The 18903-nt window shown below is 42.7% G+C and overlaps 1 protein-coding gene across 5 annotated transcripts; it reads right to left on the minus strand.

Moving 5' to 3' along the window:
• Positions 1-211: 211 nt before the first annotated feature.
• rgl3a (ral guanine nucleotide dissociation stimulator-like 3a) lies at positions 212-18346 on the minus strand. 5 transcript variants are annotated; one of them, XM_065001416.1, is made up of 19 exons: positions 18183-18346; positions 17591-17680; positions 15717-15933; positions 10713-10883; positions 10368-10516; positions 9248-9292; positions 8991-9160; positions 8609-8778; positions 8228-8515; positions 7958-8061; positions 7673-7757; positions 6219-6287; positions 5184-5270; positions 4946-4978; positions 4623-4840; positions 3910-4018; positions 3365-3628; positions 3051-3165; positions 212-2820 (listed from the first exon to the last, which is right to left on the minus strand). In XM_065001416.1, the coding sequence occupies exons 3-19, from the start codon at positions 15900-15902 to the stop codon at positions 2666-2668; spliced, it is 2418 nt and encodes an 805-aa protein (XP_064857488.1). In that variant the 5' UTR covers positions 15903-15933; positions 17591-17680; positions 18183-18346; the 3' UTR covers positions 212-2665. The 5 variants fall into 5 exon arrangements, with proteins under 5 accessions (XP_064857488.1, XP_064857487.1, XP_064857489.1 ...); XM_065001415.1 differs by having other exon boundaries at positions 17591-17737; XM_065001417.1 differs by lacking the exon at positions 18183-18346 and having other exon boundaries at positions 3910-4015; positions 17591-17860.
• Positions 18347-18903: the final 557 nt, after the last annotated feature.

Raw genomic sequence — 18903 nt, forward strand, 5'->3', positions numbered from 1 at the left:
GCAACGACACCACAGTCTCTATAAACTTCAGGTACAAAAATGCTCACCTGCATAGGTCGAAGGGATGCTTTTGTTGACTTTTTAACCAGTCCCTCCCTATTTATAGTCCCAGAACGGGGGCAATACGGACCTCGATCATGAAAAATAAAGCTATATTTTTTGCATGGACTAGGTGATTAGTGCGTAAGATATAATGCAAAGTCAACATGAGTTGAGTATATTAAATCTTTATTAATTAATATCCCATAGTTTAAAACAAAGTGACATTGAAAGAAAAGTGCTTGAATTAAAACACCCAACTATGTCTTACTAAACTTGTGAGGACGTTTTGGGGACAAACAATGATTCCCATTCAAAATCCCATTTTCCCTAACCCTATTTTCCCTAACCCCAACCACAACCCTAAAATAGCCTTTTTATAAGTGAGGACCGGCCAAACGTCCTCACTTCTCTGAAGTTGTTGGTTTACTATTCTAGTAAGGACTTCTGGTCCTCACAAGTTTAGTAAAATGTACACAAACGACAAATGACTCTCCGAATAAAACACTGATAGGGGTTTCAGCTAAATCTTAAGCAGCACAAAAGGTCAATTCATGCTTGTTCTCTGTAGTCTCCCCATCTGACTTGTAAACAGTTCTACACCTCACAACACTATCAGCAATACCCACATCCACCAACCACCCACTGCCCTCACACCGGCTAATGAATTCACCATAAATAACACCATCACATTCTGTGTCTTTCAACATCCACATTCAATAGTCATTCTCATCCCCACTGAAATCAAATGGGCCTTTTTTTTACCACGGGGGGGGGGGGGTTAGGGGTTTGTTATCAGACATTGTTTGGGGGAAACACTCTCCCTCCTCCGCTCTCTTTTTCTGCATTTCTTCAGATAGCCTGTAGTCACGTATAGAAAAACACAGTGTACAAAACAATAAGAACACCCTCCTAATATTGAGTTGCACCACCTCCTTTGCCCTCAAAACAGCCTAAATTTATTGGGGCATGGACTCTACAAGGTGCCAATAGCGTTCCACAGGGATGCTGGCCCATGTTGACTCCAATGCTTCCCACAGTTATGTCAAGTTGGTTGGTGGACAATTCTTGATACACACAAGAAACTGTTGAGCGTGAAAAACCCAGCAGTGTTGCAGTTCTTGACACACACAAACCGGTGTGCCTGCAATCTACTACCATATCCTGTTGAAAGGCATTTAAATCTCGTCTTGCCATTCACCCTGTGACACATAGAAAATCCAAGGCTTAAAAATCCATGAACCTTCATCTACATTGATTGAAGTGGATTTAACAGGTGACATCAGGGATTATATCTTTCACCTGGTCAGTGTGAGTCATTAATGTTCTGTACACTGTTTATATCCTTCATTTGACATTCAAAACAAACTGTCTGATAAGAGACTTAAAGTGCCATCATCCCATTATAGTTAAGACATTAAACATACTGTACATTTACCAGGCACTGCCCCTCCCTCCATTGAACAATTCAAATTAAACAAATATCACTTTATAATTTGTAAAAAAAAAAAAAAATCCCCTCGCTCAAAGCTGAAACACTGAAATGCAACATAGCACTGAGAATAATTTCTGAAACGATCTGGTCTATATTCATATTGCTAATAACACTATCATATCTACCGTTGTTAATTATTTCTGTCTCGGTCTGTGTGTGTGTGTGTGTATATATATATATATATCTATCTATCTAAAGCCTATGGAACACATCCTGCTTCAACACTTAAATGTACCTTTCCTTCCTCACTTTCTGAAATGTTAGAACCGCGTACCCAGGGGTGTGGACCATGTGAATGGTCATCCCCTCAGCCCATAAGGACTGCATCATTATGTGAGACCTACACACCCCACTCAATCATGTTGGACACTTCCATCGACCCAGGGTCAATGACCTGCATGCCCTTTATGTTGGAAGATAACACCTATTTAGAGTAGAAAGGGAGAATTCCTGCCTCCAGGTTCCTTTTCTCCACAAATAAGTAGATGCATAGTCACTTGTGTTGATAATAGTCTTTGCTGTTCGGAGCTAAATTAATGACATGCAGTGTTGGTTCGATACACTGGTCTAAAGTGCCATAGCATATTTGTTGACATTAGCTGGTGTTAGTCTTGTGTAGAAAATACAAATGGTTGTGGTTGATTTCTCATTTCTTCCATTGACATCCAGATGGCTTCAATCCACCGAAGTGGATATGAGGCCACAAAATGTCTGCTTGCGTCACTTCAATTCACCTGTTCAGTTTCAATCTCTGAGTACTCCATCTTCCACATACCTATCCCCTCAAAACAGCACCTCTTGGCATATTTAGCTCTCTTGGTTTTCCATCCTTCAATAGGGAACCTCCTGGAATGCATCTATTCCCATCCTTGAATCCATGAGTATCAAAATAATCTCCTTTCCAATGATGAGTCAACCACGTCCTGGTGCAGAAAATTCATAATGGTGTTCACAATGCAAGTTCTCAGGCTGTGGCCAATGAAAGGCTTAAATGCACATTTCTACCAAGCATCAGCAACTAGCTCAGTTACAGTGACTACGCCATGGTTCCAGTGGGGCACAATTCCACTTCCACCCTTTTCTATTGCTGTAGTTCTCCCTCCAGACTAGGAGGTGGAGCTGTGGTGCCGTCTACTTGGCATCGCATCCCCTGGCCTGGGCCCCGGGGCTAGAAGAAGTGCCTAGGCGTCTGCTGTGGCTCCTCCAGCGCTGGCGGAGGACAAAGTCATAGTTGGCCGAGGTGGCCATGGCGTAGAACACGTTGGCCTTGTCAGGGATCTGGAGTTCTGGTGGGAGAGGAAGGGAATATATAGATCAGTATGGGGATTATATTGAGTGCCATACACATTTGGGGTGTATCTCCATTGTATATGGTGGCTTCTTTTCCTTGTCTCCTCTCCTTTATCTGTACTGATCAACAACAGAGGCGAACACAATACAAAATGTAGTTTAAAAGTGCAGAGGAAGAAAGGAGACAAGGGAGAGTAAGCTTCTTTCCTACTCTGACTGCGCTCACCTTTGTCCTGAGACAGCAGCTGTGTGAGGCTGAAGTCTGTACAGCTCATGTTCTCCAGGTTGTGTTTGTCCAGGGCCCTCTGGATCACCTGAGGAGTGTGGTCCTGACTGGTCAGCTGGACAAGAGGAAGAGAGAGACAAGGTTAGCAGAACACACTGGACATATAAGCTGCTTCAAGTGTACACTCTTATAGGAGGTGGAAATCCCAATTATTATTATTACTACAATCTAGAAAATCAACTACCATCCCTAACCAGTGAAGAGAGAGATCTACATTGGGGCACATTGGGGAGTATTTGTTAGAGTCCACTCACCAGAATGCTCTTATAGACATTGCCGTTGTTGCCGCACTCCGCGCTCACCCTCACGATGCAGGAGTCGGCTACCTGCTTGTTATAGACGGGCTTAGAGCACGGAGGAGAGGAGGAGGAGCAACAGGAGGAGGAGGAGGAGCAGTCAGGGCTCATGGCCATAGAGGAGTAGGAGAGGTCGGGCTGGGAGGAGCTGCAGGAGGCGTTGGAGGGAGTGGTGTTGGAGGAGAGGCCTTCAGACACGTTGTGGAGGGAGCCTGACAGAGACTGGGAGAGGGGAGGCATAATAAATGCTCCATGCTAACTGGCTAATAGCTGTTATACATAAACAAGGTCAACATAGAACTTCAGACCTGGATTCAAAGAGTACTTTAGCTGTGCTTTATTGAGCTTTCCTGGCACATTGGAACCACATTGGAATACTCCCCAAAGTGCCAACCCCACCCAAAAGGCTCTCCAGGCAGGCTCAATCAAAACGCAAAAAAATATTTGAAAGAAATGAAATATTTGAACCCAGATCTGATTGAATCCTGGACATGGTTATCTACCTTGAGTTTGACTCTGAGGGGCGAGGGCTGTGGTGAGGACAGATCCTCCATCTCAGAACCACTGGAGCCTGATGACGACACACTGAGCTGGTCTGAATGGGTCTTTCTGCTGGAGACATCAGTGCCCGACAGCAACCGACACGCACATAAAAAAGGAAAGGGTTAATTAAAGTGCTCACAAATACCTCACATGTTCAATAGAGATGAGGTATAGACAGACACCCTGATTAAGGCATTAGCCCAGACACACTGGTGTGTTTTAATAATGCTGTAGCCCACACAAAGGCTTTTTAACTTTCAAAACCACTTAACTTTTACCAACACTTAACCATTTGTGGATATAATTTTTCCTTTAGCTTTTGAAATGACTATTCCCCTCCAAGAGCACCTGCTGTTGTTTGGGAATACCTGCAGGACTCTTGCTACTTCTTTTCCCTCAATAGATAAAGTATATTCCTAACATAGTCTTTGGCCAATGACAGGAGTGTATTCTGTATTTATTAGGATCCCCATTAAATCACTAAATATACTCCTGTCATTGGCTGAAGACAAAAGAGATGACAGGAGTGGAATGTTAGCTAGAAAAAGACTGGTACCCAGCCTAGCTACAACACAGTGGAGTATTGTATTTGGGTAGAGAGTGGCACAGGGTAAATAATAAATTATGTGAGAAAGGATTGTTGACATTTTGGCCATAGGAAGGCCAGACTTACGAGGGGAGCTTCTTGTTGAGCAGGCGCTGGCTCCAGGAAGAGGGCGAGTTTGGACAAGGGTCGACCGGATGCTCCAGAGCACGGGACAGCTCATAACTCTCCTGGTCATTGAGCATGGTGTGGTTCTGCAGCCAGGCTGAGATGGTCTGGTCTACCGGGAGGCTGTAGCAGGAGCAGAACGCCTGCAGCTGGCCAATCTGAGACAGGATCTCAAACTCCTGATAGAGGGAGAGAATGTCATGATACAGCCCACACACACAGTACTGTATGGTTACTGAGATTGGTTGCATTTCTTTTAAAAACCACTAGGGGGTGACACTTACCCGTCTACGTTTCTCAAAGTTAATGAGGCTACCCTGTGAATTAAAATACAAATAGGATTGAAATGAGCTCACATACCAGACCATTGTAAATGCAGACAAATAATAGATAAGGAAAGTGGGTCATAAATAGGAGTGAGAAGTTGGGATGTTCTGACCACCAAAAGGTCTAGGAAGGCCACATCACAAAGCCACACACGTATTGAATACATTGGGTTAGATATTAGAATTGTGATCTCACCTCTACTGTGTCTGTGAGTGCAGTATCCAGCATGGTGAGGACTGTCAGGTAGGTGCCCAGGTAGGGGACTACACCACTGGTAGGGCTCTGTTTGAGGGACGATAAGACACTACGTCATACAGCAGCCTATCCTGTATTATACATTCGTCCCAAATGGCACCCTATTCCTGCCTAGTGCACTCATTTTCACCAGAGCCTTGGTCAAAAGAAGTGCACTAAATAAGGAGCCATTGGGGCACGTTCTAAACAATGTCAACAGTTTATATTGTGTGAAGGACAATGGGATGGTACGTCATAAAACAGTTCACAGCGATTGTGTTTATACAGAAAGCATCACCTTTATATAACATTGACCTGATGATGATCCACAATGACTAAAAATGGTCTAAGTTAACTTAACTTTGTACAACGTAAATTCAAGTGTCATTAAAGTGTGCAAAAGGCAAGTGTTGTGATTTGAGCTGACTAAGAGTTTCCACTGGACGAGAGGATGGAAATTAAAAGGAGGAAGGTTGGAACTGAGAGAGATCTATATTAGGGAATTACTGTGTAACCCAAATGGCACCCTATTCCCTAAATAGTGCACTACTTTTGACCAGAAAGTATTGCACTATATAGAAAATAGGGTGCCATTCAGGAAGCATCCAGTATCACAGACAGAGGCTGCATGTAACTTGTTTCAGAGAAGTCGAAACTAGGACGGGTCAGGACCATTAAGGGGTATTCCTACCGCACTTCCTCTTTTCGCTCTAAAGCATTAGGAAGAGACTTGTTTGCTGAGCTAACAGTATTATTTTAGTCTTCTCCAAGTATCTCGTGCTCTGTGGTCCAAAGTCAAAGAATAAGGAAGCTACATAATGTCGGCAGATTTGAATGGATTCGCACGATTGTTGTGGACAGTAACTGAATATTATCAGCATGCTAGCTGTTCATACAATATACTGTAGGTGCTTTGTAGGTGCTCAGACAAAAGTTCTAGCATTTTAGTACAAATCATGTTAGAACACCTAAAGCACGGGCAGGAAGTAGTCTTACCATCTGTTTAGACATGGGGCACAGCTGGGGTGACTTGGGGGTGACGTTGTCATCCGGCTGGCTGCCATCCTAAAGAACAGCAAAAACAACAGACACATTAGGCTTGGTATAAAATGGGCACGGAAAATCATTCATTCAATTGCCAACCATTAGCCAAGAATCAATAAAGTCCTCTAAAGGTTCCTACACATGAGAGTGCTTGAAATAGTGTGCATTATTCACAGTCACACTACCTGCATCTACTTGTTTTGGGCTTAAACAAGTACATAGAGTTTGAGATGGGTGGGGAAATCATAGCAAGCCAAATAGCTGTTCTATCATACTTCCTTGTACAGTAAATAGTTAAGTTAATTAATTAAATTAGAACTACTTAGTTCTTGTTATTATTGGGTGTGGTGTCTGATTGGTTGTCCCCCGTCATGATAAGGCTGAGATTGATTCTTTAGACAAGCAGCCAGGGGTGGCTGGTGGTACTTTAAATGAGAGGACGGGCTCATAGTAATGGCTGGAACGGAATTAATGGAATTGTATCAAACACCTGGTTTTCCATGTGTTAATACCATTCCATTAACTCCATTCCATCCATTATGAGCCATCCTCCCCTCACCAGCTTCCTCTGGAATCAACACATACCAAGTCACCTCCGCCTGGTAATAGGTGTTGCTAGCTTTACCCGGAGGCGTGTGTGGGTTCAGTCAAAGCAGTGTGACTCAATGTGCCCAGCCCGAAACTGGCAGTCATATTGAATACGCCACCTTAGATGTGGGCCATTTACAAAGCCAAGTAAAAGTGAATATAATATGATAGACAGTGCTATCGGATATGACTGACCCTATTTGATTGTGTGGCCAAAGTATAAAGTACAATGGCTCTTTTGTGCTGAAGTGTACACTTCCGATATGATAACAGCCCTATCATTATACTGTATTAACACCCATATCAGTCTTTTAGTTGGCGGCAGGTAGCCTAGAAGTTAAGAGGGTTGGGCCAATAACTGGAAGGTCGCTGGTTCAGATCCCTGAGCTGACTAGGTGAAAAATCTGTCAATATGCCCTTGAGGTTGGCACTTAACCCTAATTGCTCCGGATAAGTGCATCTGCTAAATTACTAAAATGTAAATGAAAAAAAATGCTTATGGAACAGAACAGTAAATGTTGCTACTCAGGTGGAAAATGTATTTTTAAGTGGTGTTCTTACTGTTGAACTCTATGGTTGTAGTGCCATTCTGTGTTTTTTTATTTTAAATTGAACCTTTATTTAACTAGGCAAGTCAGTTAACAACAAATTCTTATTTACAATGAGGCCTACCCGGGAACAGTGGATTAACTGCCATGTTCAGAACGACAGATTTTTTTTGTACCTTGTCAGCTCGGGGATTCGATCCAGTGACCTTTCGGTAACTGGCCCAACGCTCTAACCACTACCATTCTTTGGTTCTATTCTGTGGTTCTTACCTCCACCAGGATCTCTCTGCTGGTCAGAAAACAGTTCTCATCTGGGAACGTCTCACACAGCTGGTCAAAACAGGCCATACAATCCCTAAAATAAAATGTATTGTCAGTTTTCAGAAATGTGCAGTATGCATCTCAGCCACCATATTCAGGGTTGCTTTCCGCTCAAAGAAGAATATCCAAGTGGTTTTCAGTTCAGAAGTAGAGTAAATCTGGGTCTGAGAACTTAGCCTCAGAATCACTGGCTGACAAATTGTAAACCTGCTACCGTGCCTCTGCATATCTCACCTGTTGACGGCAGCCCAGGTCTTCTTGAGGCGGTACACAGCGTTGGACTGCAGGGCTGACAGGATGGCTCTCAGAGAGGAGAAGTTCTTCAGCGTTCTGCACTCCTACAGAGGACAGGAACGAACACAATGCCTACATTTAGCCACTTAAGAAACAGTTTTCCTGTTGCTTTCCTAAATATCTACATTTTTTTTAAAGCTAAACATGTCTCTAAAGATCTTAAAATGTAGATATGTATATGTTCTATGTATACCATCTGGGCTTGCTGACCTGTGCTATGGCGATCCACCGCTCTAGCACCCTGGCCCTGAGGGTGGGGCTGGTGTCGGGGAGGAGAGGGGAGCTAGGGGCCGTAGATGGACTCAGGGTTGAGGAGGAGACAGAGATCGGAGACGTTGACGAGGAGCACAGCAGGGAGGTGATGACCCGGTTGGTGACAGCGTTGAACTGGGCGATGGTGGCACGGACGGTGGGCGCCACGTTGCGGCTCTCCTTCTTGTCCCGCTGAGACCAGACACAGCCCAGGCATTGGAACGGGACCACCTTGATGAAGAGGTCCTATAGAAAGGAGGGAAATACACTTTAAGATTTGTCATTCATGCAGAGGGATTGAACAGAAAGGGTTGGGTCATAAAGATGATTAACACTTACAGCGTCCAATCGTGTCAGCTGCTCTGCCACTTCTATGACAGGGAAGTCCATAAAGTCTCCAGTCGCCTCCTTCGGTACTTCCTCTCCTGATCCCTCCTCTCCTGACCCCTCCTCTTTCTGCTGACAATCACTATTATCTATTGGTGCAGACTGATGCAGACTAATGCGATCTAGGAAGAAAATAAGCAAAAAATAAGCATAATCACAACTTGTAAGACTTCTGCTGGTGAGGTAGGATGCAGTTTTTTGCTTGTGAGAGAAAGGGGCAAGGATAAAAACTTGAAACAGCGAGGTACTACCTACATTTGTCCAATAAAAACCAAGAGTTTGATTTCTGTTGAAAAACATTTTTCTACGGTTTGCCTTACTGAATGCTACCAACCTTCTTCCTGGAGCTTCTTGAGCAGCGTCTCAGCTGTTTGTGCGAGGCGACGGAAGGCGAGGCGGTGGCGGAGGTGGAAACAGAGCAGCCTCAGGGAGGGGTGCCGAGGGGGTTCCCTGAAGTCCTCCCTGTGTTCCTCTAGCCAGGTTCTGATCAGGGGCACCAGGGTGCTGGAGGAGGGGGGGTGATTAATATCAAGGGTGTTTTATGGTAAGAAGACATTGTAGAAGTAGTTGAGAGAGTGAAGTTCCTCATACCTCCTTGGGCAGACTGTGTTGTCCAGGTTGGCAATCATATCATCCCTATGGAAAGAGAGACATGCAGTACTTAGAAAAAACCTGAATGTTTGCTCAATGGTTACTGCTCCTGCAAGGGATTTAGGGGTACAAAGCAATGTTTTGACCAACATGGTCTTTGTCAAAGAAATAGTTGGCCCTCTGCTACTCTCCTGCCACACCATGAATCTGACAAGCAAGAGTAGCCCTTTACTAACATATAAACTACAGAGACCTGACCTTCGGCGGAAAGCCCATTGCTGTCAATTACAATCCATGTGCCCTGGGGATAGCATATGGGGATGTCAGTTTCATAAGGTAGCCTGTTGCTACCAGCGCTGCAGTAATTATGATGACAGCTTAACAACCAATTAATCATTATTTCTAGGGTTCTAAATGTCATGGGTCCTCAAACTATGATATCTGGAAAACCTCTGTTTTATTTATTATTTATTTTGCATAAAATATTATTAATAACCTATGAGGCAGCATTTTTAAAAACGAGTCTTTAGACATTCTTGTTGGACCCGTCATGTGGTAGGTAATTAGGAACCGGTTAGGCAAACTCATAACTGAGTGACTGTCGCCTCCCCACGACGTCACACAAATATGTATGGGGTGAAACTGAATTATTCAAACTAGGAAAGACTTACAACATTAGACTGGTAGTCCTACATCATGCCAGATGCCTTCCAAATATTGTTGAAAGAGGTGCAACCAAAGTGCAGCCTCAGAGATTAGTCAGAGGTTATTAGTCTGATAAGAATTCAGGTCATTTTGTATGGGTCCTATCTAGGCCAAGGACTCCAGGCAAGACTCAAGGGTTTACTTCACAAGATGTCTTTAGTCAACTGTTTTGAATTACTTTTCCCACTTACAACAAACACATGCATTTAAAAGTTCTTAACAATAAGTGTCTGCTAAATATATTATCATATCACAAAAAATTCAGAAGTAACATAGCATCATATAATCTCTGTAACCATCTCACCTCTGGAAGAGCAACAGCACAGTGCCACATACTGAATTACATGTGTTAAATGTATGTTGCTCTGAATAACAAAAAACAACAACCACCATGAAATCCTATTCTGTGTCTCACCTCTGGAAGAGCAGTTCTATGAGTGTGTTGGAGGTGGTGAAGGTTCTGTAGGTGGACAGAAACACTCTGACGTAGTCAGATTCCTGGTGTTCTGAGTCCAGCAGGTGGGTTACCAGGCGCTCCAGGGTCCCCGCTTTCAACCGACGCACCTTCAATCAAATACAAATCCACTTTATTCATAATGAACTTTTTACATTAGCAGTTGTCACAAAGTGCTCGTCTCCCTCTCCCTACATCTTTCCCTTTCTCCGCCTCTTGTCCTTTGTCTATCCCCAGTCTTTCCTTCTCCACATCTCTCTCTGATCATTCATTCTCTGATCATTCATTCTCTCAAAGTGCTTTTACCTTCACTGTGTGGTACTGGATGAAGTTGAAAGCCGATGGAGTCGACAGGGACATAGTGAGAGGCTCTGAGGGGACCTGGGTGGAGGGGCTGGGGAGCACAGGCTCCCTACATAGGGTTATGCCGAACACGGCCCCCTCTTCCACCTCCTCCCCCCACTCCTGCACTGGGTCCTGGTGGGAGACAAAGGAAGTGGAGGTGAGACTTCAATAGACTAGAATAGTAATTGCACATTAAGGGTTGTTGGCATTAGCCAAAAGTGCCATAACACACAGAATTAATCAAAATGGGTTTGCCGGTTCTACTAAATTCACATAGACGTTCAACTTCAACTGCAGTGAAGCGGCCTACATTTTCCTCATGCTTTGTGACACAAACACCACTAGCCACATTCAAAGCATTCAGGAAATGGGCAGTTTAAGTGAGAAGGTTAAGCACAGCTACGTCAATAGCAACGTTCCACAGACGCTGCTTTCAAACAACATAGAATTCTCAGTTCAATCTACGCAGGCACTGCAGAGGCATCAATTAGTCTGTCTAGCAGCTGGTATGAGAGCTTTTTAAACAGTGATTGCACATCTCACAATGTTAAGGGACCAAATGTAAAACGTGTGGCACATTTTTAGCTAGACATCCATCTATGCAAATGTAAATGCTGCAGAGGTACCTGCTTTTAGACTGAATGCCTGTACAGCAACAGGTATGTGACATCATTAAATAGATATTATACATTCACAATGTATAGGGACCTAAATGTCAACGTGTGGCATGTTTTCAGCTAGACATGTTTTTACTATACTGTATGATTATATCCCATCTGACTGGTATGAGAGCACATTATACATTTTGAAAGTTATAGTTATAGACCTGCATGTCTAAAATGTGGAACGTTTTAAGCAAGACATATGCAACATCGTTGCTCCCTCCACTCAAGCTATACTACATCAACTCCCATTCCATCACCCAGAGCAAAGTAAAGAGAATATTCAATCTCCATCAAAGAGAACCACAATGGAAATACGTTTATGCATTGCATCCATGTGTTGTTCAATTGTGCTATTAAAATGGTTAAAAAAAATACAATTGCAAAAAAAACACTATGGCATTTCCATCTCTTTTGAAGAAGACGCCAACGTATGGTGTTAAAACCAACCAAACACCATTTCACAGAGGGTACATCCCAAATGACAGCCAATTCCCTATGGGCCTTGGTCAAAAGTAGTGTACTACATAGTGAATAGGGTGCCATTTGACACACAGCCAGACACTTCCTGACATACAGAAGGTGACCCACATAGCCCATATTAGCCCAACATCCCATAGACTAGACAGAGGTTATACCCTCACAATGTAACCAGAGGATGAAGTTTCAGTTTCACTGATAGGGCAGAGTGTAGAGTGGGTAGGGTGTGGCGGTACCAGCTCTGTAGCCCCTAGACTTTGACCCGACTGGGTGGGTAGACAGAAGACCCTACCTAGACCTGTAGCTTTTAGGCAAAGCAGAACTCACTGTATCCATGGGGCCTGCCTACCCATGCACTGGAGAGCACTACAGTACTTCTCAGTATCGCTGTGTTCTGTTCACGTCGGTAACCAAATCGGAGTAACACATTGCAGTAACATCTAGCAGTTCTCAGTCCCTGGAGATCCCATTAATTCCATATAATAACTTCTAGGGTGAGGATTATAGCTAGTAGCCCACTGGCACACAATGGAGAATCAAGCCATAAATAGAGGATGAGGAAACAAGGAAGTTTCCACACGGTCAGACATATTGGATCCGAGTCATATAGACGGCAACGTCCAAACTCTCCCTATATCGGTCTCTGGTTGATGCTATTCACAGCCACTAAAAGCCTGTCGATATCCATAGTCTGTCGTAAAGAACATTGACAGGTTCCAAATGACTGTTTGTTGTCATTATACAACACCTAATGGAGTCTGGCTGGCTGCAGAGGGAATGAGAACAAGAGCCACTATTTACTGTGCCCTCCAGATCTGTGTCCTCCATATGCCAGACATGCAAGTTTTGTTGATAACTCTCCATGGTACACTGGTCTGGACCAATAGGCACCCTCAATGTTCTGTCCCTGTCTGGTGTGTGAACAAATACACACAAATTCACCTTCAAAAGAATCAAAAAATGACATAACCAAAATATTAAATCTTGAAGACAATATTGAGTTAAAGTTGTGATTACACTATATGGAAAACAAAATAATATTAGCAGGAAAAATCACAATCTGGTCCTATAATAACACTTTTTACTCTTTGCTTTGTCAGTAAATGTATTCATTATTTGAAATATTATGGTTGAATTATTTTAGGCTATTGTTTTTTTTAAATATTAAAATCTCACAGGATAAAAGGCTGTGTAATTAATTGATTGCATGCGACAAAAGTAGACCAAGTAGCCTAAAAGAACAGAGACATTTCAAAAAGAAGTACAATAAGCAATGAATAAAGGTAAAACTAATACCATTGACAAACGCCATTTCCCCATATTCCCAGTCGTTTTAGTTGATGAAAGAAGTTAAAGTTTCCAGTAGTTTAGGGAGCCATTTCTTCTGTTTGCTGCTGGTAGATACTGATATTCCAATGAAGTAATCCGTGAGTAACCGAAATAAGTATTGGATGGCCAGTAGCCCAGTTCCGCAAATTACCTGAGATGTCGCTGATCCGACCAAAAGAACAATTCTGAATTGCGTATAATAATAGAGTATATTTTATATACTGTATCAACTCAAACGACATTAATAGATGAATATACTTCTAAGCAAGCTTCAAACTCGATAGCCTAACCGCTACATAGCCTGTCTGTGTGAGCTTCGCTGTGAGCTGTGCAGACAGCCGGTTTCTGTTCAAAGTCGCAGTGACTAACCGCACCTGAGCGCGTGAGCCGAGGCTGTACTAGCAGGTGAGGGCAGGGCGGGAATCTCGATACCACGCGCTTTTACGTGAACATATTTGGTGATAGCAGTGTCAAACTGACGGTAACAGGCCATGTCCTTCACAACTTTCACACTTGTAATGTTTTTTTCTGATTATTTAGGTCAATAAAAATAATTTAAAACAATGTAATAAACAAACATTTGCACCATCTTAGTAGGTATAGACGATGTCTGATTACTGTAGGCCTACTATCGCCATAAAGGGAACATTTGCATTTTTTCCTTAAATGCATTAATCCTCTCTATTCTCTAGGTACAGTATGAGCTTTTTGCTATTAGTGTTTTGGGAATTCTTAAACCATCACAAGTCTGAGAAAATTATTCAGGCAAGAACCATGGGCCTGTAATGTGCTTCTCAGGTGACTGCTCCTGGTATCTCCTTCATACCTTACTGCCACTATTCTAAAATCCAGTCGGGACAGTTCTCAGGACTGCTCTCAGCCCACAGTGTCTGTAAGAGGTATGTCATGGTTGGAAATTCCACAGGAAAACTAGTCTGTTTTGTTCCTATTGAGTGTTCCAAGCCAGTGTCACCTGTTGCTGTCCTTTTCTACTGGCTGGCTGAAAGTTCCAAAACATGTAGGGTTTCTTTTGAGCTGAACAGTAGCTCTTTAGTCCCAATGTTCTTATAGCCTTGGCTTGTGCGAGCCAGAGCGAACAGCTCATATAGCAGGATTCTATCGCCTGTTTCTGTAGCGTGAGGCAGCTTAATGTATGACTCAGCCAGGGATCGACTTGCCAACCTTTCACTACTCACATTTGATTATAAAATTGTCACTGTAGTCTAATCTACTTTTATCCCTAAATTGTCCCAATGAGAAAGCGCCTTGACCGCCCAATGATAAAGTGTCAACCATCTCTAACGCAGCAGATGGCGTTTGATCAATGGCGGTTTCTATTATAAACCCCCCTCATTAGCAAACATTGGGTTTCAAACGGGGAGAATGGGTACTATTGCTTAATGAGTCCCCCCCCCCCCTCCTCCTCTGAATATCTGAACCATGGCCATCCAATGCCACACTCTGCCAGTCCAGAGACACAAAGAGAATGAGAGGGTAGCCGAGGGGGCAGGGTGAATAATTAACGTTAATGAGACACAGTGAATTCCCAGCAACGCACAACAATTGTCCGATTAGATGACTTCAAAACAAATTCATCTCGATTTTGTATAATAGACGACATGAGTAAACTGTCTTTTTGGAACAATATTTTTGTTGGTATGAAATACGGTTTACAACTGATAGCCCTTATCAGAAGAGGCGTGTTAAAACCAAACACGCTTCAGAAGTGACAGACACACTTCCTGGTGGACTTCCTTCCTCCTCAGGGTCAAAATAGCTACTGTGTTCAGCAACACAAACTACTGAAGAAAAAGGAAACTGAAGTAGCAGCCTACATGAGAACCACATCTGCTCTGACGTAAAACCACCTCACACCGAGGTACAACATGACAGCTGTTATACAGCACAGTGATGACCCCTCCCTCTTACCATTTACGCAGTAACCGAACCTAGACAGTAAAGCTGGCACCTATAAATCTCAACCCTAGCTCTGCAACTGACGTCACTGGAGATGTCAGGCTCTTATAAATCAATCCTAGTAAGCGGAAGCTTCCAAAAGTAAGGCAACTGGATATTCTGACACAAGAAAAGTGTTTTCATGTCATATTCAGGAGGCTCCCACTCACTGGTTTCACTTGCCAATTCCCTGTAGGTCTAATACCTGACATTGATATGGTTTTAATGGAGCTACCAAGCTAACTGGCTGCTCAAATGTGTACGCACAATAACTATATAGGGTATCAGTCAGACAAAACCCTTCAGCCTCTACACATTCAGACTCAAGCAACTCTTTACCTAACTGGAAGGGGGAAAACACCATGCCACCAAATCTAACCTCCTAAATTAATACATTACCATTTGATAGGTACTTTACACAATACTGAGTCAGACAGACCTTTAATCCTCTACGCATTGACACACAATGCAACCCACTCCACTCTCTTTGGGCCTTAGCTATAACAAAAGGGCAAACATCACCTTTCCACCAACTCACCTCAGTGACCTCTGTGTCCAGCAGCTGGAAGCGCCTCAGCCAGAGCCCCGGCTCCATGTCAGTCAGGACATCCACACGGTGGGTGTGTCGAAGGCACAGCAGTCTCTTCATCCTGCCTACCCGGGCTCTCAGGCCCCTGCCCTCCCCTTCTCCTCCACAGAGAGATAGTGTAGACCGCATCCTCATCCACAGGTAGTAGAGTCATCAAGGTTCTCACCTGACAAGGGGAGAGTAGAGAGAGCCCTTAACCACCACACTATAGTACAACTATGTAGGACAAGTGACAACGAATGAATGATAGGTCTACAGGACAGAATGAAAGTCATCCTTTGTTATATGTTACATTCCGATACTTTATTGCCAATTGTCTAGGAAATGCAGTAATATTATGTTGCAAGGAAGAGGTTCAATAAAGAAGACAAGAGTCATTCAACATGGGAATTTCTTAGTGGTATTTAGAGGGCTGGATAGCAATTCCTGTACATTACCCTAACACATTGGTTCATAGAAGCACAATGACATCCATTTTCTGACCCAACTCCATGAAAAGGGAATGTTGTCTACTTAAGCACAGGAAAAATACCAAAAATAATTTTAGAAAACTCCTCCAGTCAATCTATGAAACCATGACCAAGTCAGTCAAGAAGTCACCGTCTGTCTACGTAATCACTGCTCTTTCCAGGACCGACAGGCTTTGTTCATTCTAAACCCATATAATCCTTTGTTGACTCCACACCTTTGAGGCATTAACATAAGTGACAAAATATTATGGTTACAGTTTTGTCGTCACTTAAGTTGATCTAAATAACGGTCTACAATAGTGTACTGTGTGAACATGAGTGAGGCTGGTCATCACCAATCTGATTCACTATAGTCTTTCACATGCATCTCAACCCGTCCCTTCACCCAAACGTATAGACAACACATAGCCTGGTGCTAGACTATGTTCTGTAGCCAACTTCATGGCAATGAACACACAGAGGAGTTGACTGAAGAACAGACTATATTACCAGGCTAGGAAACAAATAGAAAGTACAGTAACTTAATGCATTTGATTGGTGAGCTTTTCCTTAACCCCAGTTTAACAGATCAGCCCAGATTCATCTTTGGAGCCATAATGGCTGTACAGTTTCTCTCTGAGTCATGAAAATAACATTACATACAGGGAAACTGTGTTGAGATGCCATATGATTTGGCAAGACTACAAACAGATCTGAGAACCACCCAGCCTTTTCTTGCTAAGACAGATGAAGTAAATACAAACAGTACAGAAGATATATGTTGTGCCAACAAGAAGATGCCAGACAACATGTGTTGTCACAACATGCCCTTTTATAAATGGGGCTTCTTTTACCAGCTTTACGGAGAAATAGGGACAGGAGGCATAGCATGACTTAGGCTACCTATAACAATAATAACAACACAGGCATTTTTACCCATATAATCCTTTGACTCCACACCTCCATCTTTGAGTCAATAACATAAGTGGTGCCAAAAATAAACACAATCAAATATTTAGAAGACAAAATGGAATGGTCACTCAGTGATTGTTGATTGTACTGATTGGTGCTTGAACAACTTATGGTTACATTTTGGTTGCCACTTGGGTTGAATTAAATAATGCTTCACAATAATGTATGAACATGAATGACACTATTGGTCATACCAATCTGATTGACTATAATATTTCACATGCATCTCAACCTGTCCCTTCCCCCAAAAGGTCTAGACAACCCATCGCCTGGACCTAGGACTTTAAGAGTTCCTTAGCCAACTCTTCATGGCAATGAATGAACACAGAGAGGAGTTGGCTAAAGCAAAAACAGACAAGCTTCCCAGGCTAGGAAACACAAATAGAAAGTATAGTAACTTACTGCGTTCGATTGGTGAGTGTCTCCTAAACCGCAGTTTGACAGATCAGCCCAGATTCATCTCTGGAGCCATGATGGTTGTACAGTTTCTCTCTGAGTGATGACAAGAGCATTCCATACAGGGAAACTGTGTTGATGGGAAGCTTGGAGCTGGAGAGAGTGGAATTGAATGGTCACTCAGTGATTGTTGCTTGTACTGGTTGGAGCTTTAACAGCTGAACTATGGAGAGAGAGAGGGAAAGAGAGAAAGAAGGGCGGGTGGTCCCCTTTTTTCTCTTTCCCTGCTCCCCTCTTCTCCGTTGTGTAATACGGTCCTGTATAAGTAATCTGTTGATTACAGATCTGTCAGGTCCAATGTCTTTCCGCTTAACTTATCTCTTCATTAAAAGTGAGCGAGCCCCCAACTCCCTTTTGTTTTCTTGTTGGCAAACCATCAACACTGGAGAGATGAGCCATGCTACTGGCTCTCTGTGTGCATCGTGCCTGTATTTCTGACAATTAATATATAAGGAAATACTAGGCCTAAGGCCTACAACTATTAAGATTAAACTGTTTTTTTGACCGTCAACTATATAGACAATAGTTTGTTTCTTACCTGAGAATTTCCCCACATTACACATTTGCATTGATTTCTAACCAGGGCTGATAGCATGTTTCATTATCATTTCACATGATGGTCATTTCATAAACATTGTTTTGATTAGAAGTCCATCCATACACACTGGGCTAATTGACAGAGTGTGTGGAGTGGAAGGGTAGTTCAATTTAGGAAAACACAGGTGTACAATGACTAATTGATTGCCTAGCTAATTATCTTAAAGAGGGAGGGTACCTGTTGGTCTCCCTCTCGCTCTCTCTCAAGTCATCAGGTTGAATAAGGGCATGAGGTAGCGTGCCTTGAATGATGTTCAGACAGGTTGTTAGAACGTACTCTTCAAGAGAATGAAGAAATTTGGGAGGTGTGTCTCATTGGCTACGTTCACACAGGCAGCCTAATTCACACAAGATCTGAATTAGGCTGCCTGTGTGAACCTATGAGTTTTATATCCAAAACTAAGATTCAAGGCACACAAATCATGAATATTTTAAAGCTTAGATTAACGGTATAGGCCTATACATGAAAAGTGAAAATGCTTCCAAATCTTATTCCTTATGATATATTTGTTTACAGGTATATATTTTTTTGCCATTTATGAATGTCATTCAATGAGTTTATATTGGCTATAGCAGTAAAGGCCAAATTCAATATATTTTTTTATACAGTTACACTTTTAAGAATGAAAAGCCTGTTGTATTAGATGAAGTGCCCTTTAATA

The sequence above is a fragment of the Oncorhynchus nerka genome, linkage group LG15 (genome assembly GCF_034236695.1).
Source record: "Oncorhynchus nerka isolate Pitt River linkage group LG15, Oner_Uvic_2.0, whole genome shotgun sequence".
NCBI classification, from domain to species: Eukaryota; Metazoa; Chordata; class Actinopteri; order Salmoniformes; family Salmonidae; genus Oncorhynchus; species Oncorhynchus nerka.